At 43.5% G+C, this 25,631-nt stretch overlaps 1 protein-coding gene across 2 annotated transcripts in view; it reads right to left on the bottom strand.

Moving 5' to 3' along the window:
• Positions 1-2,392: 2,392 nt before the first annotated feature.
• Positions 2,393-25,631, bottom strand: part of COL14A1 (collagen type XIV alpha 1 chain) — a 173,026-nt gene continuing 149,787 nt past the window's right edge. The window contains exons 41-48 of one of the 2 annotated variants that reach the window (XM_026646205.2): positions 23,539-23,592; positions 20,863-20,934; positions 18,987-19,022; positions 18,461-18,527; positions 16,870-17,058; positions 5,754-5,831; positions 4,710-4,865; positions 2,393-3,353 (exon numbers count right to left, since the gene is read on the bottom strand). In XM_026646205.2, the coding sequence (XP_026501990.1) occupies positions 3,034-3,353; positions 4,710-4,865; positions 5,754-5,831; positions 16,870-17,058; positions 18,461-18,527; positions 18,987-19,022; positions 20,863-20,934; positions 23,539-23,592 (972 nt within the window). In that variant the 3' untranslated portion in view covers positions 2,393-3,033. Of the gene's footprint in view, positions 3,878-4,709; positions 4,866-5,753; positions 5,832-16,869; positions 17,059-18,460; positions 18,528-18,986; positions 19,023-20,862; positions 20,935-23,538; positions 23,593-25,631 lie in introns of both variants that reach the window. The other variant, XM_026646212.2, reaches the window with a different exon arrangement.

Below are 25,631 nucleotides of genomic sequence, written 5' to 3'. Positions count from 1 at the left end.
CAGCTAGTCTGTGGGAGGCAGACTTGAGTGTTTTCTGGCAAGGAATTAATATCGTTGAATGTGCATACATCCTGCCATGAAATGTAGTCAGTCAATTATTCTATGCCATTCCACCATTCTTCCGTAAAATGCAAGAAGTCCCAGAGAGAAATTTACTGTGCACCCTCTTCAATCCCCCGCTTCATAACTTACCCTGACCTAATTGCAGGAGAATGGTAAGAATTAGAGGGCTAAGAAATAACAATGCAGAAATTAAAGTTCAGAATATAAACATACGTGGTTATCTTACTGGGAAGAGCACTGGGAGATGAACAGGGATGGCCTTACTCCTATGTATAAATGCTCTGGTAAATTGGGGCCTAATTTTGGGCCAGAGGTTTTTGAGACTGTACAGCAAAAATATACAACTTTGTTGTAGATTAAATGCCAATGAGTCACCTCCCTTTATCTTGATGAGCTAAGAGGACGCACCATGGGGTGCAAGCAGAGACTGACAGTCCGTAGCTGGATGAGAATGAACACACGCTGGCCTTTTTCCGGGGAAGGAAGACGAGCTATGCTGAACAATAACCCTGGTGTCAACTGCTTCATCTTTGCCATGCAATCTCTTAGCCCAACACACAGGCATTTAAGAAGCATAAGCATAGACAAAGCATATTCCAAAGCGATCAGTTGTGGATAAGAATTAAAAATTGGAGTAATTATTCAATTAGAATGTTTTTACAGTGCCTAGCACAATGGCGCCTGGGTCCATGATTAAGCACTACTGTAATACAAATAATCTTGTTTCTGAGAGGTTTGTAAGTAGTCTTAGGCAATAGTCCCTATGTCTATTCCACTGTGGGTACCCATGTAGCTGGAGAATTTTTGAAAGCAGTGTCCATTGGTCCACACATGAGTCCTTCCTAACCTCAAGCTTCAAAAAAGTAGATAAAGGCCAGGACGGACCAACTGCCTCACCTGCTGAGTACTGCTTGTCCATCACCCACAGTGGAATACACATAGGGACCAGCACTCAAAGAGAAGATTAACTGGAGGTTCTTTGAGATGTGTGGTCCCTATCTGTATTCCACTCCCTGCTCTCCATCCCATCTGCTTTGGCTCATCTTTCGATTCGTGGTAGAGAAGGAACTGGAGAGTGGTCAGTCTGCCCCACCCTTGCTCACCTCATGCCCCCAACCGAGGAGATAAAGGGCACCAACAGACACAGCTTTCAGAATTCCCGACTCTGGACACATGGAGCACATGACTACCCACAGGTAAGGACCACACATTTTGAAGAACCTCCAATTACTATAAGGTACACAACTTACTCTTTTTCAATCCTATAAGAGGTTTTATCATTAAGATTAACATAACTGTTGCTTACTCTGGTCAGAACTCTGATCTGAGTTGTAAAAAGGCAAAATATATTTATGTGCATTATGTGACAAAATGGCCGATGTTAGTGTGGTGGGTTCTGCACTTTTCTTGACGGGGGGCTAAGATGCCACCCCTTCCCCCTGCTCTTGGGGTGCCAAGGGCCCCGCTAGTTGCCCAGGAAGGTGGTAAAGGAGGGAAGCAGAGGAGGGGTCTGGGTTTGCTCCTTACTCTGAGCCCCAGCCCCTCTCAACCCCTGTGGGTTCTTACCCTCTTCCCCCTTGGGTGGGGTACTTTCGATCCTTAGACGCTGAGGGAGGGAGTCTCCCTCCCCTTCTGGGGCAGGGTCTCCCTTACTTTGGTTCTCTGGTCTTTCAAGTCTCACTTCACACCTCCAAGCTCCAGTCCTCTCTCCTTCCTCCTTCTCTCTGTCTGCCTGAAGCAGGGGGATTTTATTAGGTTCCTGACAGGGCCTTAATAGACTGCCACCCTTACCTGTAGTCACCCTCCCTAATCTACAGGAAACCACTCCTTAATTAGCCTTGGGTTTATATATTTCACTCTACCACTGCTCCCTGGCCCTCCTGTATCACAGTTGTTATAGATTAAAGTATAGTATTATGTGAATTGATTTGTATCTTGACTGGTTGCACTGTGCCATGATTAGCTGACCAAATTGTTTTGCAGTTACAGATTCTAGTCCTTTGCTGCTAGTTTGGTACCCATATGCAATATCCAGTGTCCACATGCTGTATAGTCAATCTATATTTCACATTCTGACTTCTGATTCATATTTAGTCTTATACTAGTAGTTTTCAAGTAATAAATACAAATTTAACTTCAACTGTGTGCATTTTGTAGAGCAAAACAAACAAGTGTCCCATTCTACTTCTTTTGTCATTATGATACTACACTGAAGGCAAAAATAAATGGTTGTAATTGGAAAGTATCTATATTCTGCCTTTACATGCTGCCATCTGAAGTTTAGTCCAAATATTTGGAGCTAAAATCAACAAAATGGAATGTTAACTTATAAAAGTTTGCAACCTTTATTTCCGTACAAAACAATTGAAATAGGTTTACAATAAATTATCAGCATGTTCCCATAGAACGTTGTGTATTTTGAATAGATACTGTGAAAAAAATCCCATTAACATAAGACTTCTTTGTGAAAGGATGTAACAGCCAGGTATAAGGAAACCTACTGAATATGCAGTCTCTTCAGTGGTGAGGTCTCTTCCAACCCTGATAGTCTATAGATTTAGTAAGGTTACTCTGCTAGGAAAGCAATTTATCAAAATATTAATAGAACAAATCATATGGAGAAACATGGACAGCAAGATACTACTGAATTGACTTTTCTGAATTGTCTTAATTACACCAGCTATTGTGATTTTTTTTTTTTTTAGATACAGTTTGAATAATGTGTCAAACAGTACACAAGAGTCTCAAAGGTCTATAAATGACCTTTTAATCTTCTAGCACCAACCCACTAAAATACTAATAGTTTCTGGCATGCAACATAATTACCATTATTTGTTCTGTTGAGGTGGTTGTGTACAATTTTTTTCCCTTTAACATATGAGCCTGTAACCATTTTCCATGATGATAATTTAGGCAACTGGACACAAGCCTAAAACTATATGCACATAAATTTCACCTTTTAACAGTTCCTTAAGTGTTTTTTTTAATTGCCCTCTTGCGTATTGGAGCATTCACACTTCTTTTTGATATTTGCCTTCTGAAACGACTAATTCCAGGAGATCTCATTTCGATGGCGTCCATCTCTTCCTGAACAGGAGTAAACTCTGGTTGAGCAAGATGAGGTTCTGGATAGGAGGACTGGGGATATTGGGCTGGTTGGGGGTAGGACCCATGAACTATATAGTGTTGTTGCTCACCATCATAAAGTTCCTCTGGGTCATAGATTTGGTAGGAGTTATGTGGCAATTGAACTACTGGGATGTCTTGATCAGTTGTCTCACCGTATCCACCTTGACCCACCACCAGCAAGAATATTTATATGGTTACCACAAAAGGAGGGGAGCAGAAAATTAAAGTAATAATTAGGAAATTGGAATATTACATCTTTTTAAATATAATACATTTAATTCACAAAAAGAAAAACTGAAAACATTTAACACAATTAATAAGCAGGAGAGATTGGAAACAAACCTACCACTCGACAGCCAAGTTAGTTGGACACCATCACCAAAAATTACCCCATTGTGCTTATTATTTACTAAAGCAATTTGTCTGCTTTACTAGATTCCAATTATGTCCTAGAATCTATTATTAATGGACAGAAAAGGTCAGGCAAATTTTAATTTTAACAGGAAAAGGAAGATAAGTGCATAGACAGCAGTAACACAAAGTCTGTTAGTGGCGGTCAATATTGTTGATGTAAAGTATAGGGCAGCTCAGTATCCATTTCTGACCTTCAGCCAAATGAAAGGAAAAATGCAACCAGAATGAGCCTTTCACCTTCTGGAGTGGAAGCCATTGTAAGGGATTGGGCCTTCAAATCGGAAATGAACAATAGAGGGTGGGGGTAGAGAGGAGAAAAGGATGGGAAGAGACGAACAACAAAAACATACAGATCAGTAAAACATACAAACTAAACTGTCTCATATATTACATTTGTAGTGACTAATAGCTTACTAAAACAGAAACTTAAAATTAAAGTCCAGTATCATGATTGTGTCATTATTCCTGTTAATTTCCTTCCATTGCCTCTATATATTATAATGGAAAACGCTACAATACAGGATCCCTAAATGTTACAGAAGGGATTTTAGAAAAGATCCTGTTTTCTGGATTATGTGTCATTGGTTATTGATGAGCACGTGCATCCTTCTTTCAGGTTTCAGTAGTTTTTGTTTAGTAGAGTTCATGCTTTCATGCTATATAGAAGCACATGAATGAGGAAACTGGGTAATATGTTCAAAGACTACAAGACTCCACTGCCACAAACATTAGAAAATGGAGACTCAACAAATAAAACATTCAGTTGACATGTAGTGGACGCATACAATCTGACAGTGCCACATACACACACAAGACAATACTGATGCACTTCATTCATGATATAGGCTTTCTGAGTTTGATGTGAATTTTCTTGTTTCTTACTCGGTTACACTCTTCTCTTAGTATAAATCCATAAATTAGAGGAGAACTAGACCCATAGCTTTTCAAGGGGTATCACATTTTAATGCAAGGTTTTATCAAAGGCCTCCATCTTACTTCAGCTGTTGGTAAAAGCACTACACTTCCTTCTCATCCCACCCCATCTACAAAGCTGACTCCTGAAGGCTGGATAAAGACTATTTACACTGAAGAAATGTACTCACCTCCCACATCGTACCCAGCACAAGAAGAAGGATCACAGTAGCCAGGTTGGCCAGAAGGACCCTGTGGACCAGGAACACCTGTATGACCAGGTGGGCCTCGTTGGCCTGGGGATCCTGGTGGCCCTGGGCTGCCAGTTCGACTTTCACCAGAAGGTCCTGCATAAAGTACATGCATGAAACAAATAACTAGCATTCTCAGTAAAAGCACTGCCTTTAGAACATCCTGGCAGCACTGGAAGCACCTGCTAGGATACCATGACTCTGAGAGTGCTATAAATACCCAGAGAGACAGCTTCACTAACGAGAAAGGGACTCCTGGGAACTCCCCCAGCAAACTGGGAAGAATTTTGGGTGATTTCCCTACTGCTGATGAGCCTCACATACTGTCTGGATACTGCTAAGTCCTCCCTACCAGAGAGAGTTTGTTTTTTTATCCTGAAAGTTTATTATAATACTTCTGATGAGCAAACGTTTTGCAGATAAGGCTCAGCAGATTGCACCAACTGTCAGGTAACTCTTTGGGGAGGATAGTCCAGGCACCCTTACCTCCTCCATTTCATATTACACACATGGAATACTCTGCCTTTCTAGCAATATACTCAGTGCGGGAAATCCTGGCCCTACTGAAGTCAAATCTATTTTTTCCATTGACTTCAATTGGGCCAGGATTTCACCCTGTATATTTTTCCATGAACTAAGTATAAACCTTTCCAGCAGTCATAAATGTTTCAGTAAGAAACCAAAGGCAGCCACTCCTTATTCCACAAAAACACGTGTCCTGTGGACAAGCGGTTTATTGCACGCAAAAGGAGAATATGTATGTGACTGACAGAGTGTCATCATGTTGTGATGCTGGGTTGTGATGTCATGACACAAGCCTTGTGACACTGAGGTGCCCAATGTAGATTTGGGACACTAAGGGTCCTGCCGCCTAAGCCTGCCAGGTGCTCGACAGACCCCTGAAAATCTCAACTGGCCTGCAAATACTAGGATGGGTTACAGCTGTGTGTTAACCCTAAGAGCTCCGGAGAGTGATAACTTTACCTGCAGGCCCTGGTGGGCCTCTGGGCCCTTGTGTTCCAACACCCTGGTTTCCTCTTTCTCCTTTCTCGCCTGGTAAACCTATTGAAATATTAACAATCAGAACAACAGCTTGAACATAGGTCTTTATAAACCGGCTGCTTGTCTCAGTCATCTTTCCACAAACTGGTGTTTAGTATTGAAAGGGGTGGGATCCCATCTCTCCCTCCTGCTACAGACAGTCTACCAAAGGGGTCACAACTCTCCTAGAGCCTGCTGCCAGTATGGCGCCAGCAGGGTAGAGAGAGAGGAAGCGCAGGCCACACTGCCCAGGAGGATCAGCAGAGAAGGTGCAGCAGGGGGCCAGCAAAGGTGGCTTTAGGCCTCTCTACTTCCAGCCTGCCCCAATGCAGCCTCTGGAATAAATTAAGAGGAAGCCCCAGCTGGCCACAGCTGTCTCTGTAGTGTGCCGCAGCCCAGAACAGCCAGGCCACTATGTGCTTCACCAACTCCCTGCCCCTAAAGCAGGACCTGTGCTGGTCCTATACCACCTTTGCACTGGCAGGAGTCCTCAGGGGGCCACTGCAGCCCCTTTAAGAACAATGGAAAGAACCTACAATGAGGTACAGAATCTGGTCCCAAGAACAGGTAATAAGGCCCAGTCTGAGGTCACCAGTTCCATGCAGCTCTGATGTCCCTCCTGCCATAGCAGGTGAGTTAGGTACCTCCACCCCCACCCCTTCCAACATGGCTGAACTTCCCCTGAAGATGTCAACTCAGTATCTGACCTATGTCATAGGAGACCACATAGCCAGTGGGGTAGACAAAGCCCTACATTAATATACTTTTTATCTCCTGAACTACTCCTATAGCATCCTTTCATACACTTCTTATAAAGCAGCTATCCCAACATAAGAAAATAACCTAAGAACGGCCATATTAGGTCCAAATAATGGTCCAACTAGCTCAATATCCTGTCTTCCAACAGTGGCCAAGAGGCAGGGCAGGGGTGGGGGCTTGGAGGAAGGGGTGGAGTTGGGACAGGCCCAGGGCAGGGGGTTGCGGGTCAAGCACCCCCCCGGGTAGAGAGGAAGTCAGCGCCTATGCCAACACCTAATGCTCCCCATGCCTTGTGTAGGAAGTCTAGGTGCCTAACTCAATGCTGAGGATTCCACTGGGCAGCAAAGAATGGGAATCACACAAGCCGGCATGCTGAGCTGGAGTTGCTAAGCTAGCCAATAGGAAACGCCAAGGAGAGGAGCATAGCCTAAGTCTGGGCCCAAGGGAGGCACCTCCCTCTGCTTAAAGATTCACAGCCATGAATGGCTGTGACCCTAACAAAACCTCAGTGGCAAGTGGCAAAGAGATCACTGCTCTGTAACAGTAGCCCCTGACAGGCCTGACATACTCATTTGTAGTGGACAGAATCCACTACATCTCTGTCATGGTATTTATCTATAAAAAGGGTCATGTAAGATACCAAAACCAAAACCAAAGCCAGGATCGTGCTGGTCATTCATATCATTGTGAATGTATGTACTCATGATGTTTTAAAATGTTATTGCTATGTACTGACAGAATGCCCTGACTGTTTCTATCAAGGTATTATTCCCAATGAAAAACTGGTTTCCTGCCAGACCAGCTGAAATGGTCTGTCTGTTGAAATATAAATTGAGTATTGGCTCATTCACAATCACCCCTCTAAGCTAAATGCAGAAGGAGGGCGGTGAGACATAACAGGAGGAGAATAGCAGGGGGGAAAGAGCTTTCTCTGGGCTGTGGGGTGCGCTGCCTTCAAAGGTATATTGGACTATACCTGGGGACAGGGACGGCACCCTGTTATCCTGCACTTGAAGATGTAATTGGGCAGTACAATTACGTTAATGATAATGGGATTCCCAACCTGTCCTGGTTGGAAACACTGCAAGAAAGCTTTAGGAGAGAGATAGGGTGACCACCTTTATTGGATGGAAATAGGGGAAAGCACATGAAAAATAAGGGACATTTTAAGGAAACGTCATTTCCCTTCACATATCATGTATTTTGCTCTCAAGTGTATGTTTTTACTCCCCTCGAGTATACAATGCAATGATCATAAACTGCCATTTAATGTTTAAAATGGTCAAAGAACAGCCCTTAAAATAACGGGTGGTCACCCTACTGAGAAACTACTTCAGACAAGAATTTTAGACTGTTTAAATAAAATTAAGTGTAAGCATGTTATACTTCTTGTTTTATATGTAATTATTTTTGTTTCTATTATCCTTTCTCGGTAGCTCTTAAATCTTAATCTTTGATAACAAACATATGGTTGTTTCACTATAAATATATCTTTGTGGTGTGGCGTTATAAAAGACCTAATCATGAGTTGTACCAGTTAAGCTATGTTTATACTATTCCATTGGGAACAGGGCCTCTGGTAAAATAGTGTGTCCAGTGACAGGGGCTGGATTCTACAGGGGGATGCTTTCAGAGGGGCTCAGGATTTGGGGTGCAAGGCAAAGGAGGGGCTGGCAGAGCTCTGAGGACTTTGTTCGGGTGGCTACCGGACTGGTGGTGTCAGGGACCTGACAACTAGTTATTCACAAACGAGTGTCTCTCAGGCAGGTTGGTAACAGGGCGTCTTTCAGTCCTGAGAACCCTGAGATAGCGTCACACGCTTCTCATGGAGTTAGGCACCAAAATCCTTTCTACAAAATAAAATAAAATAAATAAATAAGGATGCAGCAGCCCCCCTTACAACTGTTAGCCCAGTGGTTAGAGCACTCACGAGTTCAAAACCCCCTTCTACCAGATGTGGGGCAGAGATTTGAACCCCAGACACTAGGCTATAGGGGTACCCTGGGAAAGGTCTCTCTCACTCTCTCCTGTTGAAACTGTTCCACTTTTCACTACCCGTACCATCATTTCGTGCAAGGCCTTATGCTAGATAGGTGGGGCACTGCCTAGTATGAGGATCTCCCTGGAGCTTAGGCACTCGGGCATCAGGACCATGGTTGCTGTGCATGTGCCCAGAAGCAGAAATTTGGCCACCTTAGGGATTTTACCAGAAGAAATGTAGGCACCTAGGAAATGTAGGCACCAGCTGAGCAGGGATTAGGTTTGAAATTTTGTGCCTAAATCCTTTTGTGGATTTAACTCTTTATGTCTCACCCATGAATTTATGGCAGTCAAAATCTTTTAAAAACTCACTAACATTAAAAATAAAATGCTTCTTTTTAGCTGTGCGCAACGATTAAATTCAGTGCCTGTGGCCACCTCACCACTTGATGGCTGTAATGCAGTGCCGCTTCTTCTACGTCAGGGGGTAACATTAGACTAAGGCCTATGTCAGAACGTGTTAAACGTGTTACCAATGTTCCTTTTATCATTCGAGAAATATTACCAGAGTACACCCCAATCCCTGCAGCCCTGACCTGGAGATTGGAATTCAAGCCTCTCTAACAGCTAGACTTGATTACTGTAATTCTTCATTTCCTGAATTGCCTGCCAAAGTGTATTGGCAGACTATCATAGCAACTCAACAGCCAGGATTCTGACCGCTTAGCATGCAACTCCTACTCCGGAGTCCTCACACTGGCTTCCAGGATGATGTCATGTTCATGTTTAAAGTCTTGCTCTTCTCATGACCAGTGGCTGGGTTCTGTTTTGCTTATTTGATATTTTCCCTCAGTTTACTAAGCTCCTTAGAACAGATGTTAGCATTTATCCCATTGTTTAAAGTCACAAATGGCCAGGGTAAAATTTTCAAAAATGCCTAAGTCCCATTCTTAAAAGTAACTTAGGTCCTAGAATTCCCAATCCTATTAAAAAGCAATGGGACTTGAGCTTCTAAGTTACTCCGGCACTTTTGAAAATGTTACCCCAGTGTTCTTTCTTCTGCACTTCTTAGCAAGACAATATTTTGCCTGCTGGTCTCAGGGCTCCTGAAGTTCTATCCCTTTTATACGTCTGAGTGGAAGACTTCTCTTTGAAATCTAGCATTTGGTTACCATGTAACCTTCAATTTCATTGTGAAATGCTATGAGACACCTTGTGTGAATGGTTTTATTGTACTGTATATGTGGGAAGTAGTCCCAGATTGAACAGATATGCTACAACCCACACGTTAATTCCTGCGGGAGCCTGCCATAGAAGGATGCTAAACAATACTTATGTGATCAGGGCTGAATTCCTCGTGCCAAATTTTAGCTCTCGATTCCAAATGCAAAATATTTTCTAGGTATTACTGAGACAGTTGATGTGCCATGGTAGCTGCAAAAAAGGGGACTGAACCCTCCATTGCACTGTTAGCTTTGCTGTGGGTATTACAGCAAGGCAAATACATTTAAACTGCCACAGTAGTACATGAGAGAGACAAGGTGGAGGAGGCAGTATCTTTTATTGGACCAACTTCTGTTGGTAAGAGAGACACGCTTTCAAGATTACACAGAGCTCTTCAGGTCCGGGAAAGATACTCAGAGTGTCACAGCTAAATACAAGGTGGAACAGACTGTTTAGCAGAAGTAGTTAATATATTTTCACAGAGATCATTCAAGATGAAGTGGCCCATTAACTCTGCAGTCATAATTTTCACATTCAACAACAAACACTTTGTCCAAACATGGGAACAGCCATGGGTACTTGTATGCTTCCCTAGTATGCCAACCTCATCATGGGCCACATTGAGGAAGAATTTCTGGACAAACACACCATGAAACCAATGATACACACCTGAGATACATCAATGATATTTTCATTCTCTGGACTGATGACCTAAAATCCCTCAAGTATCAGAGGGGTAGCTGTGTTAGTCTGACTAAGTGGGTATTCACCCACAAAAGCTCATGCTCCAATACTTCTGTTAGTCTTAAAGGTGCCACAGGACTCTCTCTTGCTTTTTAAAATCCCTCAGATTTCCATCTCAACTTCAAGAACCACCACCCAGCCATCAAACTCTATCTAGAACGCTCCTGCACCAGCATCAACTTCCTGGACACCACGATTGACTTCAACAATAGAACCCTCCAGACAACTATACACAAGAAACCCACAGATCACCACGTTTACCTTCACAGATCAGTAACAATCCCAAACACACCAAGAAATCTGTTATCTACAGCCAGGCACTCAGATACCACAGAATATGCTCCAAGGAAAAAGTCCAGGATACATATCTTAAAACAGGGGTTCTCAACCTTTTTCTTACTGAGCCCAGGGCCACCCGGGGCGGGGGGGGCAAATGGGGCAATTTGCCCCGGGCCCCGCAGGGGCCCCCACGAGAATGTCGGAGGCTCCTCCCCCACCTCCGCCTTCCCCCGGCGCCTCAGCACGCCGTGTCCAGGAGCAGCCCTGGACAGTGCTGCAGCGGCGTGGCCTGAGCTCCTCCCGCTCAGATCCACGTGATAAGGGGTGGGGCTCCAAGCGGCGGGAGCTCAGGTCCCGTGGAGCCACGCTGCTGCAGCGCTGTCCAGAGGCACTCCTGGACGCAGCGCGCTGAGGCTCCGAGAGAGGGGGGAGGCGGGAGTAAGCAGCATGGTAAGCCCCTCTGAGCCGGACACCCCCTTGACCCCACCCCCCCACAGCCCTGCCCCCCAGCTCCGAGCCCCGCCCCTCTGAGCTAGACACCCCCCTGACCCCACCCCCCACAGCCCTGACGCCCAGCTCCGAGCCCAGCCCCTCTGAGCTGGGCACCCCCCGACCCCATCCCCCCACAGCCCTGCCCCCCAGCTCCGAGCCCAGCCCCTCTGAGCCAGGCACCCCCCGACCCAGAGCCCAACTCCCCACCCAGCCCTGGGCAACAGCAGCGCCACCCCCAGGCAGCGACAGCCCATTGGCACCAACCATCACCATCACCCAGCGACAGCCCATTATGTAATTGCAAATGTATACATACCATTAAAGCATTTAATGTTTTTAAATAATGTATTTCGTGTATTTTCAAATTATTAAAAATTAATTTTTGAATGTATTTCACTGGTTATTTTTTACATTTCCAAATACATGTTACTATAGTATTGCAATTTTTTTTTATGGAAGGGGCCCCCGAAATTGCTTTTCCCCAGGCCCCCTGAATCCTCTGGGCGGCCCTGACTGAGCCCTTCTCCCCTGCCCCCAACATGCTATAAAAACTCCATGGCCCACTTGTGTCACAACACCTGTTTTACTGCATATAAAAGCCAGGGCTGGCATTAAGGGGTAGCAAGCTGGACAACTACCCAGAGCCCCACGCCACAATGGGCACCACAAAGCTAAGTTGCTCAGGCTTCAGCTTTCGCCCTGGTGGTGGAGCTTGGGGACCCGGGCTGCCGACCTGCACAGCGGGACTTTGGCTTTCTGTCCTGGGCCCTAACGAGTCTAACGCCAGCCATGCTTAGTAGACCCCCTGAAACCTGCCCGCAACCCCCTAGAGGGCCCCAGATCCCTGGTTGGGAACCACTGCCTTAACACACTTAAAATTACCTTTATCAAACTAGGACCCTCCACTAGAGAAGTAGATTGCATCATGGAATGGGCCACCCAAATACCTCAAGAAAACCTGCTTCAATACAGAAAAAAACAACAACCCTCCAACCTCACTCCCCTAGTTGTCACCTACCACCCCAAACTGGAACCCATACAGGATGTCATCAAACAATTACAACCCATACTTGATGGGGACCACATCCTGAAAGAAATATTTCCTGAACCCCTACTTCTGGCCTTCAAACAACCTCCCAGCCTCTCCAAGCTCATCATTAGAAGTAAGCTCCCCACAGACCTGGACTCACCAACTCAAAGTCTCGCTGGACCCTATGATAATACCAGATGCGAAACCTGCAGACATACCTCCACTGCTACGATGATCAATACCCCCCTCCCCAAGATCCCTTGGCCCTTTCAAGATCCATGGGCCCTACACATGCCTATCACAATGTGTGATGTATCACATCCAGTGCACTAAATGCCCCAATAACAACTATGTGAGTGAAACCAGACAATCACTACAGTCTCAAGTGAACAAACAGAAAAATTATAAAAGACAAAAACACCCTATCTCCTGTGGATCACCATATCTGACCTTTCAATCCTCGTCCTCAAAGGAAACCTTCACAACACCTTAAAAAGACAAACCTGGGAGCTTAAATTCATAACTTTGCTAGACATTAAACACCATGTGTCAATAAAAGACACTGGATTTATGGCTTACTACAACAGTCTGTAACCCACTAACTCCCCTTTTTTGTCCTATGACTGCAGCGGTGTTAACAGGCCACGTCAGCTTGGATGGTCTGTTAGAAAATGTGTTAACCACTTATGCTAAGGTCATGTCTACACTTGCCACTTAAAGCACAAAAAGTCCCTTTTTTGTGCAAAAACCACGGGAGTGTCTACACTTGCCAATGACTTTTTGCGGTGAAACTCAGAGAGAGGCGTTCACTTCTTCCCAGTGATACTTTTGCAGTGATGTGCAAGTGAAGACATGATCTTCCTGTTTACACAGCTTTTAGCCTCCGGAGGATATCCCACAGTGCCTAGGTGACCACTCTGGCCTGCAGCTCTGCTGCTCTGATGCCCGGTAAACAGACATCCGCCCCTCCCCGTGTAAAGCCCCAGGGAACTTTGAAACTCCCCTTCCTGTTTTCTTGGCAAGTGCTCACTTATCATCTGGCCAGGTGACAATGGCTGCTCCATGGAGCAAACGATCCCCTGCTTGGAGCAATGCTGAGCTACTGGAGCTGATCAGTGTTTGGGGAGGGGAGGCAGTGCAGGGACCCAGGATGCCCCACCATCACCCGCCCCCCCTTCCCACAAGACCTATCCTCAGAATGGAGAGAGCTGCACCGTGGGATAGCTGCTGTCAGTGCGCTGCTGTCATCGGCGATGGAAGTGCTGCAAATGTGAACACGACCTGACGCCTGTGGAAGTGAGTGAGAACACAAACCAGCGCTCTTTTTTTACCAGTTCCCTATCACCGGTGAAACTGACAGTGCAAAAACTCTGCAAGTGTAGACATAGCCTTAACAATCCGTTCCATCTTGTATTTTGCGGTGACACTCTGAGATGCCTTTCCTGTATCTGAAGAAGAGCTCTGTGTAGCTCAAAAGCTTGTCTCTTTCACCAACAGAAGTTGGGGCAATGAAAGATATTACCTCACCCACCTTGCCTCACTGCAAACAATAGTAGTACATGTTTGTTCTGGAAGCAAAGGCTGACACATGCAGCAGGCAAAGTCTGCACGAGTGCATTACTTTGTTCATGAAAACTGTAAAAGACTGGCCCGCAGTAAACATCTGGAATCTATGTGGATATTTAGCGTAAGCCCCATTTTAAGCTTACACTAAGCCAGCAATAAAATGGTGCTTCAGAAAGCAACTGCCACAAGGGCTTTCAAACCACAACTCTTCCCACACTCAATTATTATTCCTTCACATACACACATACACCAGGTGAAATTCTATCAATAAGCAATGGCAAATTTGAAACGTGTCTATTCAAACTGAGAAACCATGTACCCGGTGGGCTAAACCCTGAGGTCCTTGCTCGGATTTTATTTAGTCTTTACTCAGGCAAACTCTCATTGAAGTCATATGCATGGCAAACACCCAAAACAGCACAGCAGAACATAGGAAAATTAATCTACTTCAGGTTGCTTGTGATCTAAATTCCTTCCTGAGTAAAAGCTAAGGCTAAGATAGCCTCCTCCAATCATAAAACTCAAAAGAGGGAGCCAAAGAGGGGGAAATGCCATCTTGTGGAGATTTCTCCAGAATTGTCTGTTGGGGGTGAAATTCTTAGATCCATATTCATAGAGTTTAAGGTTGAAAAGGGCAATTAGATCATCTGGTATGACATCTTGTATATCACAGGCCATTACATTTCACCCAGTTGCCCCTGTATTGAGCCCAATAACTTGTGTTTGGCAAAAGCATATTTTCAAGAAAAGCAACCAGGCCTAAGCTAAAAATATCAAGAGATGGCAAATCCACTACTTCTACTGGTCGTTTGTTCCAATGGTTAATCACCTTCACTGTTAGAAATTTGTGACTAATTTCTAGTTTGAATTTTTCTGGCTTCAGCTTCCAGCCATTGGTTCTTGTTTATTTTAGATTAAAGAGCCCTTTACTATCCAGTATTTTCTCCCCATGATGGTACTTCTTCTTTTGTGTGTCAAGAGAGACAATTAGTGATGTTCCAATAACTATGTCCAGATTAGTGAGCCAGCAGGTAGCTTTGGGAGATGCTTGATGTAAGTCTGAGATGCCCCCTGCAAATGACCAAAGCGGGCACTGATTTAAAATGTGGTCTAAAGTTTGTGACTGGTGTTCACAGTCACACTGTGCGTTGTCTATCATCTCCCAAAGGTGTAAGAGATGACAGCATCTGCCATGCAATGTTCTAAAATGGTTCAATGTGAACCATTGATTCCAGGGCAGGTTGAAGCCTGGAAGTTCTTTTGTTGGGCCGGCAATCAAGTAAAAGCCTATGAGGAGCTCCAGATGACTAACAGTGGTTGACAGCATGCTTAATGGAGACTTGTTTTATTTCCAAATCCAAATTAACAAAAGCTCCCTCCCAACGTGTATCTTCTGTTGCAGCAGCTGTTGCATCCGCAGCAATAATGAATGTGAGGGCCTCATTCTTCGGCAGTATTTTGTTATCACAAACTATTCTAAGTTCTCCGTCATTTCTGTACTAGCTGTATTGCCCGTGCTGTTTCTTGCACATTAATTTTTACAATCAATAACATTATTTGTCCCTCATTATGTTAATAAAAATGTGCTTAATCCCTGTGCGATTTCTGTGTACTCTAAGAAACTGTTTAAACTGTGCAAAGATTTACACTATGGAGGCAGTTCTCCAGCAGCCCACATTGGTTTTCTCTCACTCATCCAGTTTCAGTCAGTCCCCTGTTTGTTTCATCTTCCCATCTCCCTCCATTCTTGTCCCCTCCTCGCTCTTTCCTGATACCCTGGAACAATGTCTGTCATTGTTCAGCTTGAGTGCAAAAATCCATCACTGACAAGCTTGCACTTTAAATCTCATCTCCTCTTACACTACGGTCATTCGAATTATGGCCTTGAGGGCGTAGAGACTTGTGGGGGAGGAGGGGTGGCAAGTTCAAAGGTCACTCAAAAGTGTTCTCCTCAGAACAATATAATATTAGTTTTCTGGCTACCAAACAGGACATTTGACCTATTAAGCTCCAGGATGTGAACAGCCATTGGACCAAATTTTTTAAAATGCCACTTATTGGTTATTGCAATTATAAGAACAATGAGTCTTGACTCTTCAGCAGTGCCTTCCATGTGAGGATATCAAAGTACTTCATAGACACTGACTGATTTAGTTTCACAGTGCCATTGTGAGGCTATTGTTATTATTTATAAAGTACATCAAAGCATGCCAGATGTCTCACAGATTGGAAAAAAGTCAGGCCCCACAGAGTTTGCTATTTAATTAAACAAAACAGACCGAGGAGAGGGCAAAGGGACATCATATAAATATAGGTAAAAGGATGAAGGGGAAGTTTGGCAAGTGGCTGGTTAATTGCATGATTTCATTTAATTTTTTGTTTTTTTGCCCCACCCTCTTCATTATCCTCTCCTTTTTACCATCTGACCCTGATCCTGCCCTCCCTTCTCAAACAGTACACTCTTTCCCCATCTGATCAACGTGTGTCATTATGGTATGATAATTTAAGAACCTTTAGTCCAATTCATTTTAAATTTAGTAAGAAAATTCTACCTTTTCCCCAGAACTAACCTACCAGTTTTGAATATATTCTTTGACTATAGTGCCTTCATTTGCAGGGTGGAGGACAAAAAAACAGATTTCAAAAGGAAACACATTTGGAGCTGTAAACTTCTGCAACCCCAGAATTCTGCAAAAGGCAAACCTCTTGCACCATGTGCATCTTCATATGACCGTCAATCCTTAGCAGGGGTTGCATCAATCCCAAATGTGATTCTACCCTATCACACTCTGTAAAGCTTGCATTAACTTGGTGATTGGCAGTCTCCATAGCTTTCAGTATTATCCAAACACTGCGGCTTAGGACCAGCTCTTAACTAGAGAGAAAACTATGTTCACATGATAAAATTAAGTCAGGTAAGTAAAGTAATCATACTATTGCACCATGCTGATATATATTACCATACATTTTAAGTATTCAGCCTACCTCTTTCTCCTGGTCTTCCTGGCTGCCCAGGATTGCCTGGAAATCCAGGTCTTCCTGGTGCTCCTTGTTCTCCCTGTGACCCAGGAGATCCTGGTCGACCTGGCTCACCAGGAGGTCCTGGAATAGTTCGTTCTGAGACAGACTGACTTGGAATCTGGTTCAGAATTGAATTATATCTGGCCATGTGACCTGTGGGGGGAAAGATTCCACCAAATTCAGGACAAAGTGGATAATCTGGCCCAGAGATGTTTGAAGGGGGTAGGTTGGTGAAAGGTGCTGGAAGGCTCTCGTCCTAAGGGGGAGAAGTTAAGAATGTGGTCTGTGATGTATGCTAGTTGTGGTGATGATAAAGTGTGTACTTGTCGGTGGAGAAGTATAGTGTGTATACTCTTAGGTAGACCAGAATATACACTGTTAGAGGGCAGGCACTGTTCAGTGGCCTTAGGTGCGTGCTGTTAGAGGGTAGGTACTGTTCTGTGGCCAAGTATATATGCTGTTAGAGGGTAGGTACTGTTTGGTGGCCTAGAGTATACATTATTAGGGAGTAGATACTGTTCAGTGGTCTAGGGAATCCACTGTTAGAGGGGAGGTATTGTTTGGTGGCCTAGGGAATACACTGTTAGAAGGTAGGCACTGTTCGGTGACCTAGGGAATACATTGTTAGAGGGTAGGTACTGTCAGGTGGCCTAGGGCAAACTACAGCCTAGGTGTGCAAACTACAGCCCACGGGCCACATTTGGCTCGCGTGACCGTCCTGCCCGGCCTTTGAGCTTCCGGACGGGAAGGCTAGCCCCCAGTCCCTCCCCCGCAGCCTCAGCTCGCTGTGCCACCAACGCTCTGGGTGGCGGGGCTGCGAGCTCCTGCCGAGCAGCGTGGCGGCGTGGCTGGCTCCAGCCGGGTGGCATGGCTGCCAGACATGCTGATCTGAGTGGCATGGTGGGGGGGGGTTGGATAAGGGGCAGGAGTCCCGGGGGGCAGTCAGGGGCCAGGGAGCGGTTGGATGGGGCAGAGGTTGTGGGGGCGGTCGGGACAGGGGGCGGTTGGATGGGGTGGAGGTTCTGGGGGGGGTCAGGGGACAGGGGGGTTGGATAAGCGTGGGAGTCCCGGGGGGCCTGTCAGGTGTGGACAGGGGTTGGGGCAGTCAGGGGACAGGGAGCAGGGAGGTTGGATGGGGGTTGGGTCCCGGGGGGCGGTTAGGGGTGGGGGGTCCCATGAGGGGGCAGTCAGAGGACAGGGAGCAGGGGGGGTTGGATGGGTCGGGAGTTCTGAGGGGGGCAGTCAGGAGGCGGGAAGTGGGAGGGGGCAGATAGGGGGCAGGGGCCAGGCTCTTTGGGGAGGCACAGCCTTCCCTACCCGGTCCTCCATACAGTTTGGGAACCCCAATGTGGCCCTCAGGCCAAAAAGTTTGCCCACCCCTGGCCTAGGGAATACACCGTTAGAGGGGAGGTATTGTTCAGTGGCCTAGGGAATATACCGTTAGAGGGGAGGTAGTGTTCAGTGGCTTTTTGTTTTCGTACCAGCTACAGATCTATTCTGTAGCTGTAGAAACCGGCACCTAAAATTTGAACATAAGAGATATTGATTGGCTTACCTTGGATGAGCTGTTCACACACCTGACGAGCAACTGCACGAACCATTGCCTGGGACTGAATGTCACCCTGGATAACAACACCACCATAGCAACACATTGCTCCAACAGCACTTTTATCTTGAATGTGCTCAGAGAGCATGTGGGAGGTATGTCTTTATGGTCCCTATATTACAGATGGGGAAAATGAGGCAGAGAACCTCTGGGACTTGCCCAAGGATGTTGATAACAGAATTGGAAATGAGAAACTCCTGTTTTCAGACAACAAACAAAAGGCTGGGGATGGTAACCACAAAAGATTATGGGATATGCTCACTGATACATACATATTATGTTACTTTCTTTTTAAATTTTATTAAAATTTCGAGGGACGGAGATCAGTGAAGAAGAAAAGTTTGTCGGATTAGATCTAAACTCACCCCTAGCTATGAGTGGAGTGACTGTAAATTACTGCGGTGGGGGGTTTATGGGACAGAAGGTCAGATTGAAATGTACTTGTGGCTGTTGAATGTGGCTACAGAGTACTTACCCGTTCACCCCTTTCCCCCTTTGCACCAGGAGCACCCTGTTAATAGATTAAACAAAGTTAATTCTCACCTTTCTCTCTAGTTCTACGTACTGTATGTTTGAATCGCCAAATATGAGAGTATCACAGTGAAAGGAAGGAAAGTAAACAACTCAGTTTTAGATCCCTATATAACCCTGGCGAGGGGACGGAGATGTTCTCTTATATATGCTCTTTCCTTTTCAATCCCCAGCAGGTATTTCTCCTCTCTGTGACTGAGTAGCAGACGGTGAGTGGTTACCTTTCCCAGCTTTTTTCTCTCCACTGCTCCTCATTTCTGACCCTTTAGTCTGGGAAGACTTATCCTGCCTAATGGCTGTGGGTGCTGTCTCTTTCTCAGAGTAGTGTAGCCAGGATGATGTTCTGGAAACACAGAGGGGCTTCTGTTCCCTTTCTGCTAAGTTCACCTTCCTCTTCACACTGTATTCTGTTGCCTGGGTTGTCTCTAAAATGGCACTGGAGCCAACAGCAGTGCGGACTGAAATCTGCTGCACAGGCAGAAATGTACCTGCTTTTGAACCTGGCCATTCGGTAGGTTTTGGTGGATGCAATCCTGATTTTCAGTCATTTTTGACATCTCCAGTTTGTCTTTCCAGTAAGACTCCAGGCACTCACAGAGTTTGGCCTCATATGACCCTCAGGCATATCTGCACTTACGAAAATTTAGGCCAATTTCTGGAGCATGTGCCTACATTATTGTCAATGCTCCAGTTCCAGATAAGTTTTATAGCTCACCAAATCTCTTAATTGGGTGTTTAATTATAATACTGGTAGAGTATGATGAAGAGAGTGTTAGTCTATTATCTTTGCTTATATTTTATCATCCGTCATTATATTCCCATTTAGCCAAATATTTCAAATGTTTCTGTTAGTATAAATCACCAAAGCCAACTGGATATTTGAAAAAAATCTAAAATTATTTAGTATTCTACAAATCAAGCCAGACGTGCAGCTGGACAATATCAGATTCAAATACTTTCTAGAACATAAGATTATAACATCCATTATAATATCTAAACATATTTTTAAGCAGGCTACATAAGGAAACAAATGTTAAAATGTTAAATTCATAATTTATGAATTCAAAATATTTATCTGAATAGTTACACCTTAAAGGTCAACTGAAAAACTCCCAAACTGTCACTAGTGTGGAATTTATACCCTCATTTTATAGATATTTTTACTTAAAATATTTTCTTTCATGTGTTAAAAAAGTCATTGACATTTAAATGGTAGAAAAATTGAGCATTAGATCCTGAACAGAATCAAGGACCCAAGGGCTCTCACTGACATCAATGGCAAAATTTTCTGTAGTTGAAGCCTGTAATTACATTTTAAAAGTGGGTCTGATTCTGATGTCATTTACACCCATGTAAATCAGGAGTACACTCACTGAAGTCAACAGTGTTACATTGGTGGAAAACCAGTATAAAATAAGATGAGAATCAGGTCATTTTGAAAAAATGCCATCTTTCTGGAAAGTGTTAAGTCTAATAAAGCAGCACATTTTATTTTCCTTAGTGTAATTTGAAATGGAAAGAAAATTAAACGGCTACATTCAGAATATGAATTCCTATCCTGTATCCTTTTAATCTTTAAGGGCAATGTCTTTTCTTGATGCTTTCATGCGTATATTTCTACCCAACATTTTAAGCAAAACAAAAACTAACTTATACCAACAATGGGATGTTTCATTTAGTCATTAATTGCAATCAGCATGAGGGCTTCATGAGCAAATGGACCACAATTCTGTGTAGCTCTTTGTAATGGATAACGGTGAAGGTTAGAAACTGAATAGCACAACATTGCTAATATATAAGGATTATGTTAGCTTACTTACAGGGGGTCCAACACCACCTTGTGGCCCAGTGTTTCCCATAACCCCTGGAACACCAGGAGCACCAGGTATTCCCTACATGGAAAAAGAGAGAGTAAATAGTTAATTATGACATCCAACATCAATGAGTCCTTATTGACAAAAATACTTAAACACCATTTTTGTACTATAGGGTCAGCATCCTAGCTGCAGCAGTTCCACAATGGTGCATTGGTGATTTGAAAAGTGAGAAGACTACACATTATGCATAGTACACTACGGTAGATTATTGCTGCTAAATTTAGTCCTTTATCAAGTCCTATGGATCCACTTTCATGTCCATAATAGTAGAAGCCAGAGATGAAATGTTTATTTTCATTGTGTTTTCTTTTTTAAATGACCATTAAAATATAAATGAATTCTGAATTCATAATCCTTATTAAAAATCAGTGAAAAGGTCGATTTACAAATTCAAAGAAATTGTGATTTAAGACTGCCAGCAGATTGCCTCACACTTCAATTCCTCAACGAATTGAAACATGGACTATATTTAAAACTATACCCTGTTTGGAGAACCCGTGCAATAGGCACAAGAAGGTGAATTAAGAATGAGACTGTAGCTGTTCTAGATGAGCTTTTCACAGTGATGAATATTCATTAATGTAATGCGTTAGTTAATGTCAGCACAGTGCTGCAAATAGGTAAAGAAATAGGTGCTAAATAGTATTTATTTATTTAGAATTATGCAAATAGCATAAAGGGTAATAGCACTATTATTCAGCTAGTAACAAATTTTTTTTTCAATATGTAGTTATTAGGGTGACCAGATGTCCTGATTTTATAGGGACAGTCCCGATTTTGGAGCCTTTTTCTTATATAGGCTCCTATTATCCCTCACCCCCGTCCCGATTTTTCACATTTGCTCTCTGGTCACCCTAGTAGTTACATAATTTCACAAAGGAGTAAAGGGCCCAATCCTACAATCCTTAATCGGCCAAACCTCTCCTGGATTTCAATGAGTCTGAGGGTCCAGGGCTGTGGGGCAAATCTTAACCCAGCACTTGGCCTGAATAACCAGGGAACAGCTGAACAAAAGAAAGAATCCACCCATCCCCAGATTGCTGAGCAGTTAAGGAACAACCATGTGGACGTTACTGCAGCTTGATGTTCTGGAATCATTGAAGGGTTTACACAGCAATGGATCCTTTGGCCTTGCCTCTCTCCAGGCCCACCCAGGCCCCATCTCACCCCTCCATATACAGTGTAACCACATCTGTTCTGCTGCCATGACACTTCCTGTGGCTGTAGTTTCAAGGGCAAGATTTGAACCCATATGAATCCTCAGATCTTATTTCCCAAATGGGTTAGGTTCATAGCCTCTATCCTTATGGATTTGTATCTGGTGTGCTGGCCAGTCTGTGAGAATGCTGTTCGTCTGTGTTAGTCAGCCGATCGCTGCACTCACCTGGAGATGGACTAGTATTTTATAGCATGCTCACACTTTGTGAATCTTTATTTTGAATAATAGTTAAGCATTTAAACGAATGGCAAGTGGGTGCTTTGTAAGTCACAACATAATGGTAGCATCAATTCACAATTTCCTTGCTTTTGTTAAACTTAAAACCTTTACAGTTATTTCAACTGTTTTTTCCCCCACTCCCGTAGGACCACAAAGTAGTAATGATGTTAGTGCGGTAGCCAAGGAATGGGGGCGGGGGAGAACTCAGGAGATTGCAGGTGGACTTTTACTTTCTAAATATATTTCTTTCTTGTCACTAACATGTAAATAATAGATTGTCTTGTGTCCTGATTCTGGATAGTTCTAATAAAGTAATAAAGTTAAAGCACTTGTACATTTTTCAGTGTCACATGCCTTCAAAAAAGGAATTCAAACCTTTAGATTGTGAATGTCTAAGGTGCATGCAAGATTCCTTCTACAAAGATATCTTCTATACTCGTCAGTGTTAACAGCAACGACTTTAGGGTCAGATTTTACCACGCTTGCTCATAATGTGTAGTACCTTACCCACTGATTTCATCTGCCCTACTACACAACATGAGTAAGACTGGCAGAATCTGGCAATTAGAGAATATTTAAAACCATCACAGACAAATTGGCCCACAGTTCTCTATAACCCCACTACAAAGCTTGCTAGTAAATGTATCACTCCTTAAAAATGTATCTTCCAGAGGCAGATTTATAACACAAGGAACAAAATTCTGCCCTCAGATGAATGTGTACTGCTCCTACTGAAGACAGCTGAGGTCAGACTCTGGCCTCTAGATGATCTCTTAATTATTTTGTGAAATGTTTGAATACATTCTACAGGGCTTCAGCTGCATGACCTGGGGCAATGAACTCTGGTGGCTCTCGTCAGAGAACAAGACCAGACTGGAACTTCTGGCAAGACTAGAGTCTCTGCCTCATCTCAATGCCAAGGGCTATTAGTCCACTTTACACAACGCAGCTACTTTACTTACCACAAGATGGCAGCCTATTTATTGAGTGACTCATTGTCTCTCAAGGTAACGATCCAAAGAACTGGCATAGCACGGTCAGCTCTCTGCCAAGCCCATGATTAATCAGAATTCTAAACTCCAGTGCAATCGGCTATTTAGCCCCAGCTGGCACAGACAGCAACCTACATCCTGAAAGACCTCAACTCATACAGTAATGAATCCCACATAGACAGTACTTACCACTGGCCCAGGAGGACCTTGGGGCCCTGTGGGTCCATCTTTGCCAGGCAGACCCTAGGGAAAAGGAATATGGAAATTAATCAACATGCTTCTTAGAAGAGTTATACTCCCCAAGTCCAGATAATTTCTTCTAGAAGGCAACATACTTTTAATTTTGTTATTAAAAGATTTTGTTTATTAAGAAAGAAAGAAAAAAAGAAAGAAAGAAAGAAAGAAAGATTCACTCCATTCAAAGGACCAGCAGAAGGCTACATACCATTCAAGTCCCACCTAGAACCTCAGAACAATGTTTAAGTGGTATGAAGTGCTATGTAAGCCTTGTGCTGATGCTCTGCAAAAGGGCAAATTTCACCTATAATGTTTCTGTAAATAGGTGGATGAGAAAGGTTGCTCTTTTGTGAATTTTAAGCGCTTTGAAAACTCTTACTAGAATTACCTAAGATGGATCCCAATCCTACCAACTCTTCTTCACACAGCTCATTAAGAACAGGACTACTTGTCGCACCTTAGAGACTAACAAATTTATTAGAGCATAAGCTTTCATGGGCTACAGTCCACTTCAGAAGTGGGCTGTAGCCCACGAAAGCTTATGCTCTAATAAATGCCCACGAAAGCTTATGCTCTAATAAATTTGTTAGTCTCTAAGGTGCCACAAGTACTCCTCGTCCTTTTTGCTGATGGTTCAAAGTGTATCTTACATCTCGTAGGCAGGACAGACCTGTATTAAAGAAACGTTATGTTAGACATTTTCTGACACTCGCAGTATGGAAGTCCCTTACAAAATGATGTAAAGCAGAATACCTGTTTGTTTTCATATTGGTTTAACTCTCAGGAAAACTGATGCTTTGATATTTAATCAAACTGTTTAATTTTTTAAAAACAAGTGGGTGAAAACCTGTCCCTGTTGACTTCAATGGGGCCAGGATTTCATCCAGAATATTTTATGGACGTCTTTCCACTGACGTCCAAGGAGCTGGATTGGACTCAGAGTCTCCACACTACTTGTGTAAAAACTGCCATACTTCCCTTCCCACCCTACCGTAAATGGCAGGAACTAACAGTAAGCTTAGAAATGCTGGTTTTTCTTTGAATGTAAAGTTTTTAATTACACTTCATTTATTCCCACTGGGCAATACTTCTTACTCTTGGCGGCTGGAGAATGTCTCCTTGCATATCCTGGGGGTGTATTTCTCTTGGCACTGTTTCTGTATCTCTTGGCCATTTAAAATGGTCTGCAACTGTAATTGTTAGGTGTGAAAATTGCAGTTTATAAATTAAGTCAAACAGGAGTCTGTCTCAAGGAGCAGTATGGTAGTAAATGTTCTTTGTACTAACCCAGAAGTAAAAGATATACAACAGTGTAGTTTGTTTATGCTACCATGAGGGTTAGTAGTTTTTCAGATTATCTGATAGCTGATATGTGTTTTAGACTAATTCTGAACATATGTAGCATAGGGTGGTGGTTAGTGGGAGGAATTGGTAGAAAAAAATGGAAATGTGTTTCTGTTGGCTGCTTATGCCACTAATTTTGGTTGAGTAAAGACTGTGTGGGCTCACAGAATGGTACTCAGAATAGTAAAACATTGGGATATTGTGCATTGTTTCGTTTATTGAGCTCTCTTTTGATGGCTTAACCCAAATAGTGTCATCTTTTGGAACTAAGGTACTATACCTCAGATGTGGTCATATTCAGTAAACCTAGTAGTCAAGGGTTCCTGAATTTGCTCCAGATACTCCTGTGTGCAGGAACCAGATATTTCAGATTTATCTGCATATAAGAGCTGAATCCACACTAAATGCCTGGATTTCAAAATGACCCCCAAATATAGAGAAGTTTAGATTTGAATGCCAACCAAAAATTATTCACCATTATTTTGTAGGACTGGTTTAGTTCAGGGCATATTATGCTACTGAACTTAAATACATGCATGAGGAATCAATATCAGCGGTGTATTTTGGGGTAAAATGCTACATTAGGGATTAAATTCACCCATGTGCAGAGGGCAGACTGAGAATTAAACCTGATTTAAGACTGTGGGTAAAATTCTGGTCCCAATGAAGTCCTTGTGAGTTTTCCCACTGACTTCAAAGGA

Source organism: Terrapene carolina, unplaced genomic scaffold (assembly GCF_002925995.2).
Source record: "Terrapene carolina triunguis isolate 2854851 unplaced genomic scaffold, T_m_triunguis-2.0 Scaffold58, whole genome shotgun sequence".
Classification (NCBI taxonomy): domain Eukaryota; kingdom Metazoa; phylum Chordata; order Testudines; family Emydidae; genus Terrapene; species Terrapene triunguis.
The sequence above is the reverse complement of the archived record's forward strand: the minus strand, read 5'-3'. Positions and strand labels throughout refer to the sequence as shown.